A 15,051-nucleotide genomic window follows, 5' to 3' on the forward strand; every position below is an offset into this window, starting at 1 on the left:
TACTGATCATATCATTTACAATTTTATATATTGGTTAGGGTAAAAGTTATACCTTTAAAAATACTTTTATATATATATATATATATATTTTTTAAGCAAACATCAATTGAAATTAAATGTAGGTATTATATCCTGTAGATCTAACCAAAATCGGAAACTAAAGGTTCAAATTATAAAATTAAACGTTATAAAAGAATGATATGAAAAAATTATATTTAAACGTAAAATATGTTTAATTATAATTTTTTGCATTAAAGAAATTAAACAAAATCTCATATATCTTTTTTTTTTATTTATCCAAATATTAAAATACTCTTCATTTAATATTATTTTAATAACTTTTTTTATCTCATTTATTTAAAAAATAAAATATTTATTAAATTTCAAAACATAAAAAAAAAAAGGTGGTAAAGTTAGGAAATATGAAATTGGAAGGTTTGAAGGATAAGAAGGGTAGTAATAAATTCTGCTTTCTTGTTGAATGATCTAACCCATCACATCTCATTAGCAAAAGAGCATTGATTGCGAAGCCGGCTTTGTGTACGTCTCTCTGAGAGTCTGAGTCTAAGGGGAAGGAAATCAACATTGAATTTTGACTGGCATTCAATTGGATTGCCTCTCTGGTGTATGATTCTTCTTTCGACAGGTCTTTTCACTCTCTCTCTCTCTCTATTTACTCTCTTCTCTTCTCTGCAAAGGACAACCTGGTCTTTAATTTAAAGCCTTTAATCCACACCACCACCCCCGACTCACTTTGCTGCTGCTGCTTACATTTTCGTCTAATGGGAAGAACTCCGTGCTGTGAAAAGAAAGGTCTCAAGAAGGGACCATGGGCGCCTGAAGAAGATGAAATCCTTGTTCAATACATTAAGAAAAATGGACATGGAAGCTGGCGCTCTCTTCCTAAACTCGCTGGTTAGTTTCTCCATCTCTCTTCGTATCACTTCTTCATTTGAGTTATTAGATCCAACTTACAAATTTCCTTGTTTTATTCATTTTCATTATCATCTTTAGTTAATGTGCGGAAGGTGTTTGTTAAAATGCCTCAAAGAAATTTTTAGGGGTTTTGACTTTTTTTTGACATAATAGTTCATCATTACTAGCTTAGCTTAGCTTAGAATTGCAAGTCCCAAAGTTGTATTAACCCCATTTGAAAAATACTTTTTTTAATAACATTTTGAATCATTCTTTGTTTTTATATGAAAAGGTTATTAATTAAAAATTTTGTGAAATAAAAATGAAAAACTGTGTTTTTTTTGGGTTTTATTAAAGTATTATATTTATTTAAAATTTAAATTTAAGGGTATTTATTTATATTTTGATTTATCAATTAATTGATTTGTCGGTGAGAAATAATACTGTATTTAAATTAGTTTTTTTTTTGGGGGTGTTAGAACACTCTTTTGATGTAGGATTTCTATTTGAAAAATATCATCCTTCCTGATCCATTTAAATATAAAATAATATTTTATTAATCTATAAAATGTTTTAAAAAAAACCCAAAAAAAACCAAGATCAAACATGTAAAATATCTCTAACAGTATTGAAGATCATAAGATTTGGGGAATTTTAATTTTGTGGGCTGCAGGTCTCCTGCGTTGTGGGAAGAGTTGTCGACTTAGGTGGACAAATTATCTCAGGCCAGATATAAAACGCGGCCCATTTAGCCTAGATGAGGAAAAACTCGTCTTACAGTTGCATGGAATTCTAGGCAATAGATGGGCAGCAATTGCATCTCAACTGCCTGGAAGAACCGATAACGAGATCAAGAATTTATGGAACACCCACTTGAAGAAACGTCTCATTGGTATGGGAATTGACCCATTAACCCACGAACAATCCACTTCCTTTCCGGGCTTAAACCCTAAAATAACTGCCTCGCCATCCACCCGTCACATGGCGCAATGGGAGAGTGCTCGGCTCGAAGCCGAGGCTCGCCTCTCTAGAGAATCGTCGTTCTTCAGCGGAAGAACGACGACAAATGATAACGATTATTTCCTTAGAATGTGGAATTCTAAGGTTGGAGAATCGTTTAGGAACTTACCCTTAACCGGGGATGGGAGTAAAAAGGGCATTACTTGTTTGAGCCCAGTTTCTCAAGCTTCATCATCGACCAACAACAAATGTGAAACGGTTTCGGGCACAACCTCGGATATGAGGCAGTTGGTTGCGTGTGATATATTCGATGAGGTTGCGGGTTCTGATTCGTCGGTTTCGAGTGAGCTTGATGATTCGTCGGATTCGGCTTTGCAGTTGCTTTTGGATTTTCCTAATGATAATGACATGAGTTTCTTGGGTCATACAGATGATCCTAGTATGTGTCATTCTATGTTGGGTGCTGATAGTTCACCATGAAGAACTTATTAGGTTTTTGTTTGGAATGTAGTTCTGGTCAGAATATATGTTTTGGATTTTGTTAGAATATGTCTTGTAAACCAAACAAGCAGTAGTTGCAGCAGCAATATGATATGTATTTTAAATATTGGCACTCTATGGCAATTTTATTATCATGTTCTCCCATAGTGTGTCAAGTTTCATCTAATTTATATTTTATGTTTACCAAATATACTAATATGATTGAATTTATTAAGTATATCATTTCTAATTAATAATATGAATTACATTTATATATGCATTAATAAAAATACATCAAAAGAGGAAGAGGACTAAATTAATGATTTTTATGTATAATTCAAGTGTAATTATTTATGTTATGTTGTTTAATTAGAGAATCACATATTTTGATAAATTTAAATTTGATATTGTTAAAGTTATACTAATCAATTTAGTCTAGTTTGGGCCTTATATTCAGCACAATTATTTAGATATAGTTAATCATTTATATTTGAAATGTTTTAAATTAATTTTAAAATATTATTTAAATAAAATCAATTAAGAAAATGTCAATATAATAATTAAGAAAATGTAAAATTAAGTTGGTATAGATATAAAAACAAATTAATTATAATATTAATTAATATATAAATAATTTATTATTATAATAAACCAAGTAAGGCAAATATCCTTGTTCCCAAATTTTCTTTATTCCTTCCCTCCCTCTTTACATGCAGGTAAAACAGTTATTTTTAAAAATAAATAAATATATTTTTTACTATTTTGTTCCTCATTTTGAGTGAGAACAAGGAACAATCAACCCCACTCCATCACCCTTTCCTCAAAGCATCTAAAAAGAATTAAATTATCAAGATTTGAAACTCAGATCATAATAAAAATAAATAACATTTAAGTAATTTAGACTATAATAAATTTGTTAGTTCAAATACAAGAATACTGTAAAATAAGAACAATTATTTTTTGTCTAATAAATTTCAAATACAAGACTACTGTAAAATAAGAACAATTATTTTTTGTCTAATAAATTTCAGGATCGACTAAACCTGTACGTATCTGACCTACTAAGTCGATTAAGTTTAATAACTCAATTGTTATTTTAGTATTATTCACACATTATACATATTTTAACTTAAAGCGTTTTAAGTGAGAATCGAATCACCACCATATTTTTATAAGTCTCCACCACCATCACCACTATATATCTGTTCTTCATCGCTGTCGCCGCCGCCACCACTCTATTCTTCACCGCCACCTCCCCCATATGTATACAAATCTCCACCAGCACCATATAGATGTATACAAGTCTCCTCCTCCATCACCTTATGTCTCCTCTTCGTTGCCATTGTCACCACCATATGTATACAAGTCTTCGCTACCATCTTATGTATATTATTACCGCCACCTCTCCATATGTATCCAAGTTTCCACCACAACCGCCCTATGTTTATTCTTCATCACCACCACTACTTTTTGTATACAAGTCTCCTCCCCACCACATTAGGTCTACTCTTTGCCGTCACCACCATATAAGTCTCCACCAACACCACCTTATGTCTACTCATCCCCACCTCCACCATTCGTTTATAAGTCTTCACTTCCACCACCCTATGTTGGTGACAACCACCACCTTATGTATACTCTTCACCCTCCACCTCTCCCATGTGTATACAAGTCTCTATCACTCCCACCTTATGTATATTCTTCACCACTTCCTCCATATGTATACAAGTCTCTACCACAACCACCCTATGTTTATTCTTCACCTCCACCACCATACAAGTATCCTCCTCATCACCTTGTTTACTCTTTACCGCCGCTGCCGCCACCACTATACGTATACAAGTCTCCACAACCACCATTTTATGTTTACTCATCCCCACCACCACCATCATATGTTTATATGTTTCCACCACCACAACCTTATGTCTACTCTTTGTCATCGTCGCCACCATATGTATACAAGTCTCCACCAACACCTTATGTATACTCTTCACCGCCACCTCCCCCATATGTATACAAGTCTCCACCACCACCATATGTATATTCTTCACCACCACCTACCCCTTATGTATACAAGTCTCTACCACTACCGTCATGTGTCTACTCATTCCCACCACTACCACCACCCTGTATACTATTCACTATCGCTGCCACCATTTGTATACAAGTCTCCACCACCACCACCTTATATTTGAAAGGATACGAGATATCTGAAAGTGCGAGGTCGAAATTATTGGTTGGTTTGGAGAGCATTTTAAAGTGTGAGATGGAGGTCGGGTAATGGATGGTTTGTCGAGTGTGAGGTTAGAAATAGTGATTGATTTGGCGAGCATTTTAAAGTGTGAGGTCACGAGATGGAGGTCGTGTGGTGAATGGTTTAGTGGTCGAGGGAATAAAGAGGTATATGATGATGGTCAATTGGGGGTTAATGGTTGGTTTAACGTTGTATAAGAGGTTTGTGATCAATTGAGATTGGTTGTTGATTTGCTGAAGTGGGAGTAGAATATTAAACGTTATTATATATATTTATATATATGATTATTATTTAGAAAAAAGAAATTTATAATTTTATTTTGAGATTATCATATTAAATATTATTAAATATATTATATAGTATTATTATGTATATTATAAATATTTATATTATAGATCTTATCAATAATTATATATATAATAACACTATAATTAATATATATATATATATATATATATATATATATGATGTAAGAATTTTTTTTAAAAAATATAAAATGATTTTATCTTAAATGTTTTCTCTCATTATATATATATATATATATATATATATATATAAAATATTTTCTTGATGAGTATAAATAATTTTTTGGTTAATATAAAAATTAACTAATTGATAATAAATATTAAATGCAAAATATATATACATACACAAAATAATAAAATTATTTCAATAATCTTAAGTGGTCTGGCGGTTAAAGTGTTCACATTTAATGCTTAAGACTAGAGATCGAATCTCAAAACATGCAAATTTAGATTTTCAAGAATGCATTTTTGACTATAATATATGATAACGCAATAAATGATACGAGGCAGAAAGTGTGATGTATGAATTAGTGGTTGGTTTGGAGAGCATTTGAAAGTGTGAGGTCACAAGATGAAGGTCGAGTACGAGTAGTGGTTAGTTTGGCGAGCATTTGAAAGTGTGAGGTCATGAGATGAAAGTCAGGTGGTGGATGATTTGTTGATCGAGTGGATAAAGAGGCATATGAAAATGCACGAGACACAAGTTGAGGGTCAATTGAGGTTTAGTGGTTGATTTGTTTGTATAAGAGGCCAGTGATTGGTTGTTGATTTATTGAAGTAGAGTGTAAAAGAGATGTCGACTAAGATTGGTGAGTGGTTTGTCGAGAGATAAAGAGATAAATGAAAAAAAATATGAGCCACAAGATTATGGTTAGTGTGTGTTTTGTCGAGTGGATAAAGAGGCATATAAAAATGCATGAGACACAAGATGAGGGTCAATTGGGGGTTAGTGGTTGGGTTTTGACAATAGATAAGAGGTGTGTGATCAATTGATATTGGTTAAGGATTTGTTGAAGTGAGAGTAAAATAGAGGTAGACTAAGATTGATGAGTGATTTGTCAAGTGATAAAGAGCCATATGAAAAAATGTGAGTCACAAGATGATGGTCAATTGAGGGGTTAAGTGGGTGTCAAGTGGATAAAATATATGTTAACATTAAAAGTTTAGATTAAACTTAATTTTTACGTTTCCCCCCCAAAAAAAACTTAATTTTTACAAGCTAAAATAGTTTTAAATTAATTAGATTTGAATAATATTAATTTTATCTAAAATACTTATTAATAAATAATATTTTGTATATATTCTTATTATACGTGTAAATGCACATGATTCATTCTAGTTATTATAATATTATGTGTTATAACATTAAGATAGTCAATAATATAACGATTAGAAATTCACGTTATAAAAAGTTGTGGCAACTTTAAATTAACTATAAACAATATATCATTATTTATATGCTAGTGTCAAGGAATGTATCTATTTTGACTTTTCATTTTATACCTTTTAAGTTTATATGTAATTACAATACTACAATTTTGAAAAAAAAAGTAAAACTACTTAATTAAATACTTCACTCTTGTAAATATGCTAAAATTCTTTTCTAACTATAAAATATTATACTTTTGTCAAATTCACACACACATATATATATATATATATATATATATATATATATATATATATATATATATATATATATATATATATATATATATATATATATATATATATCATTTTTTATAGGATCTTTATAAAATATTTATAGACGAAAGTCAAAACTTTTAATGCTTTTTCAACTGAATCCACCAAAGGTGGTTACACGGATACTAGTATTGACATCAAAGTTCTAACATTCGACGATATTATAGTCCACGAATAGAATTTGAAGAGGGACAATGAATTTTTACGACATATAAAAATTTCTGTTGACCAATTATAAAACTTAACTTTAATTTAAAGTTTCACATTTTCCAAAACGGCATAAAAGCGGCCAAACAGAGACTTATCAGGAACACAAAATTAAAGTACCATTTTATAGAAGGGCTTGGAATTTCATATCCAACATTTGTGTCCATTCAATATTCTAAGATAAGTTATAAATATTTATTAATTATACTTTTTTTAGGTAGGGTAGTTAGCGTACATGATCAACACATAATGGGATTAGCCTATTAGGCTAAACATGAAAGCATAAAATAAATAAGGAGAAAGAATAGAAACGTACCCGGAACTGAAGACTAGATTGAACGAACACAACGTAGTCCACACTTTTAATTATCAAACTTGAATTATTTTACGAGAGAGAGAGAGTGATAGAGAGAGAGTACAACTATTATACTAGAGACTAGAAGGGTTGTTTTCCGCCTCCCCGATAAATGGGAATGAATAGCAATTTTAAGGAATTTTTTTACAAAAGTTTAAAAATGAACAGTGACACTCGGGATAAGATTTTCCGCACATTCCGGATCTTGTCCTCTGCTTATTGCGGATCTTGCCTTTTATATATTTAATTTTTTATTTGGCTGGAGGAGGATGATCCAACTTCCTTATTAGATATTTTTTCAACCAATGTATCTTTGATTTCTTCGAAGATGTATTCAATTCCAACATCACTTTGAACATTTTGTAAATAATCAGATGCCATGGTTGAATCTGATTTGTTTGATTTATTATCATCTTCAAATTTAGACATAAAATCTTTCTTTCATTTCTTCAATATATGCACATATCATATGCTCTTTTGTTAGGTTTTCTAACCTCATTCTGATTTTTTGGAGATATAATCAAATAGAGACGAAGCCTCAACTACTTATCGTCTTTCCTCATATAAGTTTATTTGTTGGTTTAGGAGGTCCATTGTTTCCTTCCCGAATCGCTCATTCGCATCCGGGTCTATCCTCATCATCTTATTTCAAAATTTATAATGAGATGATCTAAATAAACAGAGAATTTCTGTTTTGAGATAACCAAATTCTGGTACCCATCTCCAAATCTAAGGAATGGAGAATTCTGTAAAGAAGAAGCATGAAGCTATTACTTCAATACATAAATTTTCTTATTGTTTCTTCAAAAGTTGTGGAGAGATATCACTCCATTTATCAAAGAAGACTTTAATTTCTTCTGGTAGATTTTTTGGACTAGGACCAAAACAGTAAAACCAGTTTATGAACCAGTGGGGAATGTCTCCTCTATAAACATTTGTGCATACCTTAATGAATCAGGAATGTTTATATCTATTATTCTCGTAATTAAGTGCCTTAGTGAAGGCATCACAGCAATCCCAGTAATTGAATTTAATTGTCGTTGTTTATTTAAACGATAATTCTATTTCTTTCATTGAGAATATTCCCCAATCTTCTAAGGATATTGCCTTTTTTTATTATCATTTTTTTGAAATTATAAATTTCTTTATTTGCGCCAGAGAAATGTGATATTTCACATGAACCGCTTTGAACAAGTATTTGTTCATAAAACATCCGAGACTTCTAAGTCCTTGATGGTGTGGACGTATTATCCAAATACCTATGCATTAGTGTCCATGGCTTATTTTTTTCATTTGAGGTCTTTTTCTTCTAGGAGAAATATAATTTCTCTGTATTCATTTCTCGTAAATCCAATATTACTGGATTCTGTTTCATCATCAACAAGTATTTTGGCTTAAGTGGGATGATCTTTTTGACTCTTAGGATCTTGAAAAAGATTCATTGCTATGAGATTTTATTTCCCATATTGAGATATAATCTATGGTGTTCTACCTCAGCCTCTTCCTTTAAGAGAGGAGAGTCCCCTTCCTCTATTATAGAAAGGTTCAAAACCCCTTATGCTCATTCATGTAAATTTAAAAATTCACTAGTCAAAAAATCAAGAAGATTACTATATTTCCCTTTTTATACGCTATTTCAAAATCAAATGGGGCCAAATGAGCTTGCCATTTGGCAAATATTTGTTTTGATACATCATGGTTAAAATCTTTTTGAAATATAAAATTAGCTACGTTGTAGTCTGTTAATATAATAAATTTTTGATTATATAAATCGTCCTAAAATTTTAAAACATATTTTACTATTGCAAGTATTTCTTTGGCGATTGTCACATAATTTTTTTGGGATTCGTTCCATTTTCTAGAATGGAATTTGACAAGATAAACTTGTTTTGTTTCTGGATTTATTTGAGTCAATATTCCTCTAAATCCTATATCAGACGCATCAGTTTCAATTACCTTCTCCCAATTTGGGTTACTTATCATCAAGCAAATAAGTACTTTTACCTTGTTTTTGATTCTTTTAATAGCTTCTGTATGGTGATTTGACCATGGTATACGATTTTTCTTTAACCTATCATATAAGATTGCTGTATCTTTTGTTAAGTTTTTATAATAGGGAGCTACATAATTGAGGCAGCCTAAGAATCTTTGTAGTTGAGTTTTATCAGTAATTATATTTGGGAATTTCTATGTAAATTTTATGTTTCTATTAATAGGAATAATATTTCCTTGTTCAATAATAAGGCCTACAAATCTTATTCTTGTTTGGAAAAGTTCTTTTTTTAGTTTAGAAATTACTAATATATTTTGAGTTATTATGGTCTTAAACATATTTAAATGTATAAAGTGAGTTTTAATTGTTTTCGAATAAACTAGTATATCATCAATATAAACGATTATGAATGTACTATAAGGATTGAAAATATTATTCATTATTTTCTAGAATTCTGAGGGAGCATTTTTTAATCCGAATGACATCACATTCCATTCGTAATGTCCTATGGGGACATTGAAAGTTGTCTTATACCTATCAGACTTTTCAATCTGAATGTGCCAATATCTCGATTTTAAATCGAATTTTGAAAAAATTAAACTATCATATAGTTTGTCTACTAGATCTTTTTTACTAGGAATTGGATGTCTAATCCATTTTAATACCTTATTGAGGGGTTTATAATTAATTACTAATCTTGGTACACCCCTTTCAATTTCCGAATGTTTATTCACATAGAAAGATGTACATGACCAAGAGGATTGTGATGGACTTATTAGCCCTTTTTGTAAACGAGTGTATCTATTTTTTACACAATTCTAGATATTCTTAATTCATTTGGGAAGGTCTTGCCTTTGTAGGAATATTATTTTCATTAAAAAATTCTTCATAGGGTAATGAAACCATGTGTTTCTGTTTCTGATGGCAACGCTCTCATACATACATGGAGGGGAATTCCGATTAATGAAGATAGTTGGAAGCTCAGTCAAAGATTGAATTATTACAAGGAAAGGAAGGTTCAAATAGTTCTTGTTTGATGACTTGTTTGTAATTCAATTGTTTGTTGTTCTGTTTGTTCTGTAATTCAGTTGTTTGAAACTCATTAGGTTTTTTTTAACAAAGCTAGGGTCTGTCTAGCTTTGTTTCTTGAAACTCATTTTCCCTCTTTTGGGGTTTTTAATGAAAAGCACTAAGCCGTTTTCCAAAAAAAAATCATGTGTTTCTTTCTATCCCATAATGCATTAGGATGTTCATTACAAATGTCTATTGACATTTGATCTCTTAGTAAAACAATTTTTTCTTGTAATCTGGGATTCCCTAATTGCTCATCAATTGTTACAAGACTTATTTCTTGTTTTAAAAAATATATTTGATCTTGTTTTGATTTGATATTGTCATATATACTATGTAACATTATAGTAAATGGTTCAACAATAAATTCAAGAAAAATATCATTTTTTTGAAAAGTTTCTGTAATGCCTTTACTATCGATTTTTTTAATTGGGTAAATAGTATTTAAAAATGGGGTACTAAGTATGACCTGATTTGAAATATCTTTGGTAAATATAAAACTTTGGACAATTCACTTATTATCAGTATATATGTTGGCTTTAAGAAGCTTATAAATGTAACATTTTAGTAAATGGTTCAACAATAAATTCAAAAAAAATATTATTTTTATTAAAAGTTCATGTAATGCCTTTACTATCGATTTTCTTAATTGGGTAAATAATATTTAAAAATGGGGTACCAAGTATGACCTGGTTTGAAATATCTTTGGCAAGTATAAAACTTTGGACAATTCACTTATTATCAGTATATATGTAGGCTTTAGGAAGCTTATATTAGATTTGGAGTTTATCTCCCCCTACATGTCACAGGGCATGACTTGTTTTATAAAAATATCTAGTAGGAATTAATCCTTCTTGTATAACATTTAAATCTGCTCCGCTATCAACAAGAGCAGTAAACGACCTTGTATAATGATTATCCTATTAGAAGAGATATTTTTATGTGCCATTTCTGGGATTTGACCATTTCTATTGTAGATAAGAAATTTTCCGAGAAAATGTTTTCTTCAATTTCTATTTTCTTTTTTCTTTTGTCATAAGTTTGATTATTCTCTTGAGGTTTATCCTCAAGTTTAGTTATTCCTGATTCCTGTACAACATTTATCTTTTTTAATATTTTATTTCTTCTTTAAGATTATTGATTTTTCTATAAATTTTTTGAATAGATATACTTTCTTCTTTGTTCTGATATTTGTTTCTAAGTTGGTTCATTACCTCACTCATATTATAAGATTTATTAGAATCTAAAATTTTATCTTCTATTTCTTCTCCTCTAGAGGACGAAGTTCATTCTTCAGTATTGAACTGATCTATGATCTGTATTCTTAATTTTGGGTCCCTAATGGATTTTAGTAATTCAAAATCATGATTAGAGATTAAAACATTAACTTTCATATCTAAGAATTGGGATATGATCCTATATAATTCTGATTTTTCGATATTTTGATTTTGATCAATGTTATTAAACTTAGGATATTTTAATCCTGATTGACATGACTCACATTTGGAGTCTTCTGAGCTTAATTCAGAAATATTCTCATTATTTAGAACATCTAGTTCAGAATTACTACTTGTTGAGTCTGAGTCAAATTCTTCAGATTTTGAGTTTTGAAGAGTTTGGATTATTAATCTTTTTGTGTCTTCTGGAATTTCAAGATTATTAATTTTTCTCTTTGCCCAACAGTATTTTGATGTGTGTCCAAACTTTCCACAGTTATGACACTTCCTATTACTTTTGAATTTTTTTGATCTTGTTCGAGATTTATCATCCTTTCTTTGAATTTTCATTTCTAAATGTTTTTGGGAGGATTTTCTATATTTATGGAATTTATTGTATTTTGACCTTCTAACTTTTTTAGATAAAGGGTTATCTAGACCGAATTGTTGGCAGAATTTACCTAATTATTTTCATTCATTTAAACTTTATCTTTTAATTTGTTGGCTTAGCTTAATTTCATTACATAAAGCTAATCCTTCTTGAATACATGCATCTATTAATGCACCATATGTATAGTTTTCATATAGTATCATTGTATGACTCTTTTTGAGATTTCTTCTAATTCTTTCAACAAATAGGCTTGAGAGTCCGTCAATAAATTTTGATTTCCAATGTACATTATTACATTCTGGGAGTTCCATAACTCTACTAAGAAATGTATCTTTATACCATCTAAAATGTGAAAGTGTTTTACACCTTAGATTTTGTAATAATGTTATAATGGTATTGTTATTATCACTGAACCTTCCTGTGAAGTGTTCAATGATATTAACTGCTAGTGTATAAAGTGCATGTTCAACAAAACTATTGTTTTCATGTTTTACAATGTTGAGGATTGAATCTCTATCCTTTTCGGAAAAATAATTATCCCACCAACCCTTTAGTTGGCAAGTAAACCTAGCAACAATCATTGTAGTTATAGTTTTATCAGAATTTTTACTATTTTTACAAATTATTGAGTAGATTAACATTCTATTTACCGTATTATAAATTTGTTTATTTGAATATCCATCAATATTCCATTCGTATATCTTGTTACCTGAATAACTGATATCAATTGTATTTGTGTATTCTTCATGTAAGATATCCATTGGGGTTAGTCTACTATAATAAAATTTACTTTGTATGGGTTTATCAACCCATTTATTAATTTGGTCTTTGAAGATTTATTTTTGATCTGATTTTTCACTCAAGTCAAATTGTAATTCTCTATCTAGAGTCTTTATGCTTAATTTGCTAAATTTTTCTTCAAGAATTTTTTCTAATTCTTGCATTGGCCTTAGTTTGAAATCATATATTATTGGAGGAGGTTGGAAGCTCGGGAAAGCTTCTTTTTCTTTCGGAGTTATTTTTAATACTCCCGGTTTAATTTCATTTATTGATCTTATTAATTTTCAACCTTATATTCGATAGATTGTAATTGTTCTCCTAGAATATTTATGAATAAATTTGTATAGTTTTGATATTCAAACATATTATTAATATGTTTACAAGTTACCAACAGTGTATCATTTTGAATTAATATTCTGTATGGTGTAAAATTTGTTATTTTTCCTTATTTTTTAATATGAAAAGATTCTTGAGGCGGATATGTACCTATGTAGGTTTTTCCTGTTTCTAACATATAATTCCTTTCAATAATAGCTATATAATTTTTTACATAAATGTTTATAAACCATAATATAAAGGGAATTAAAGTATTTTTTCTTTGTAGAATTCATAGAATTCTTTTTCAAATTGTTGTATTTCAGAACTCTGAAAGTTTTCAAAAAACCATTTTCTGAATTGGGTATAACCCGGATTTTTAAATTCTTTAGAAATAATTTTTCTGGTTGGGGAACCAGTACTAAAATCTATTATGGGTGTATTATTCATTTAGATAGAAAAGTTCATTTCCGACATTATAGGTTCTAGTCCGTTTAAGGTTTGGGTGTTATGTTCTCTAACAATATTTTGTCTATTGGGTATTTTTTTTCTTTTTTTTGAGAAATGGCTTACGCCATTAATTAAAAAGACCCGAAAAGGGTAAAAGGAGTACAAGAGATGAAATTGAGCTTACAATAGTTTGCTCAAAGTCAACAGACGATTGCCATAAGAAATCCATTGTTGGCCTAAGAAACGCACACGGACATGAGATCATAGTACAAAACTAAATAAGGAATGAAACTAACAATCAATCAACTAAAACAAGACGATAGGTATTGATTTCCTCAAAATCGTCTCTCTTGTCTTTGCCCTTGTTCTTTCTTTCCTTCTTTCTTGTCACCCTTATGTCTTTTTGGGATATATTTCCGGATAGAGTTCTGACTTCTTCGTCTTTGCTAGCTTCTCTTGTCACTTTTTTTCTTTTGGGATTGAGTTTAGAGTTGAGCGTATAATTTGTTTCCCTTAAGGTGGTTTCTTATACAACGTTGCGGCTTTCTTTGGTTTTAGAGCTCTTGGTTTTTGAGATGTTTTGGCTTTTGCTATCATCCACGTCGACGTCGGGCTTTTTGAACCTATTTAGTGGGAAAAGAGCCTCGGTTTTAGGCTTAATGGGATCGGGATCAGTTTTGTTCTCGTTCACGTGTTCGTTGTGGTTTTCATTTGCTTTAAGGATTTCGATATAGGATTTCCTAACCACCTTGAGATTCTCTTTTTCGGGGGTGGCCACGGGTTTCTTTTACTTTTCCCCGTCCTCTTTTTCCGGTTGCTCGTACATGACCTCAATGACAGCCATGTTTCTATTCCGGCATCATAACTCGAATTTTTCCGGTTTTGTACTCGTTGAATCAATCTCAATGCAAACGCGGGCAAATGTGACTCATTCAAACGAGTCAAAGTTGGGATCGAGCTTAAGCGGCTTTCCAATGAGTCTAGTGAGGTAGGCAAGTGGTTTGGCATTACAAAGGTGCAGTGGAATGTTTCTTAGTCTCACCCACACTTGTTCGGATTGTGATGGTTTGCTATTGATGTCCATTTCTTCATTCCATTTGGCAAGCTTGAAACATAAGTTGAACATGAAGGTGAAATCTGAGTTGGCAATGGTTTGGGCTTCGGTCTCCGTGCTAAAAGTGAGGAAGAAATAGCCAAAATCGTTGACTTTGACTTTTGTAAGTCCTTTTTCGCTCCATTTTCAGAAAAGGGCGACCTTGATTGCTCGGAATGGGGCCTTGTGGGTGCTCATGAAATGACCGACGACAACTCGCTTCCAATCATTTACGCATTCCTCTTCAATTTCTAGGGGGAGTTCGATTTGGAACGGGTGTTCGAGCGTTTTAATTTTTAGGCTAGGATCAGCATTGAGCTTGCCTCCATTAGTTGTCCCGTT

General features: G+C 30.9%; 2 protein-coding genes across 2 annotated transcripts; both read left to right on the plus strand.

The window, feature by feature from the left end:
- The first annotated feature begins 476 nt into the window (after positions 1-476).
- LOC124919541 (transcription factor MYB17) lies at positions 477-2,518 on the plus strand. The gene is made up of 2 exons (XM_047459801.1): positions 477-915; positions 1,589-2,518. Exons 1-2 carry the CDS (start codon positions 783-785, stop codon positions 2,353-2,355), a joined length of 900 nt encoding a protein of 299 aa, XP_047315757.1. The 5' UTR covers positions 477-782; the 3' UTR covers positions 2,356-2,518.
- Positions 2,519-3,616: 1,098 nt separating this feature from the next.
- On the plus strand, positions 3,617-4,636 carry LOC124940107 (extensin-2-like). The gene is made up of 2 exons (XM_047480594.1): positions 3,617-3,739; positions 3,857-4,636. Exons 1-2 carry the CDS (start codon positions 3,617-3,619, stop codon positions 4,634-4,636), a joined length of 903 nt encoding a protein of 300 aa, XP_047336550.1.
- Positions 4,637-15,051: the final 10,415 nt, after the last annotated feature.

The sequence above is a fragment of the Impatiens glandulifera genome, chromosome 1 (assembly GCF_907164915.1).
Source record: "Impatiens glandulifera chromosome 1, dImpGla2.1, whole genome shotgun sequence".
NCBI classification, from domain to species: Eukaryota; Viridiplantae; Streptophyta; class Magnoliopsida; order Ericales; family Balsaminaceae; genus Impatiens; species Impatiens glandulifera.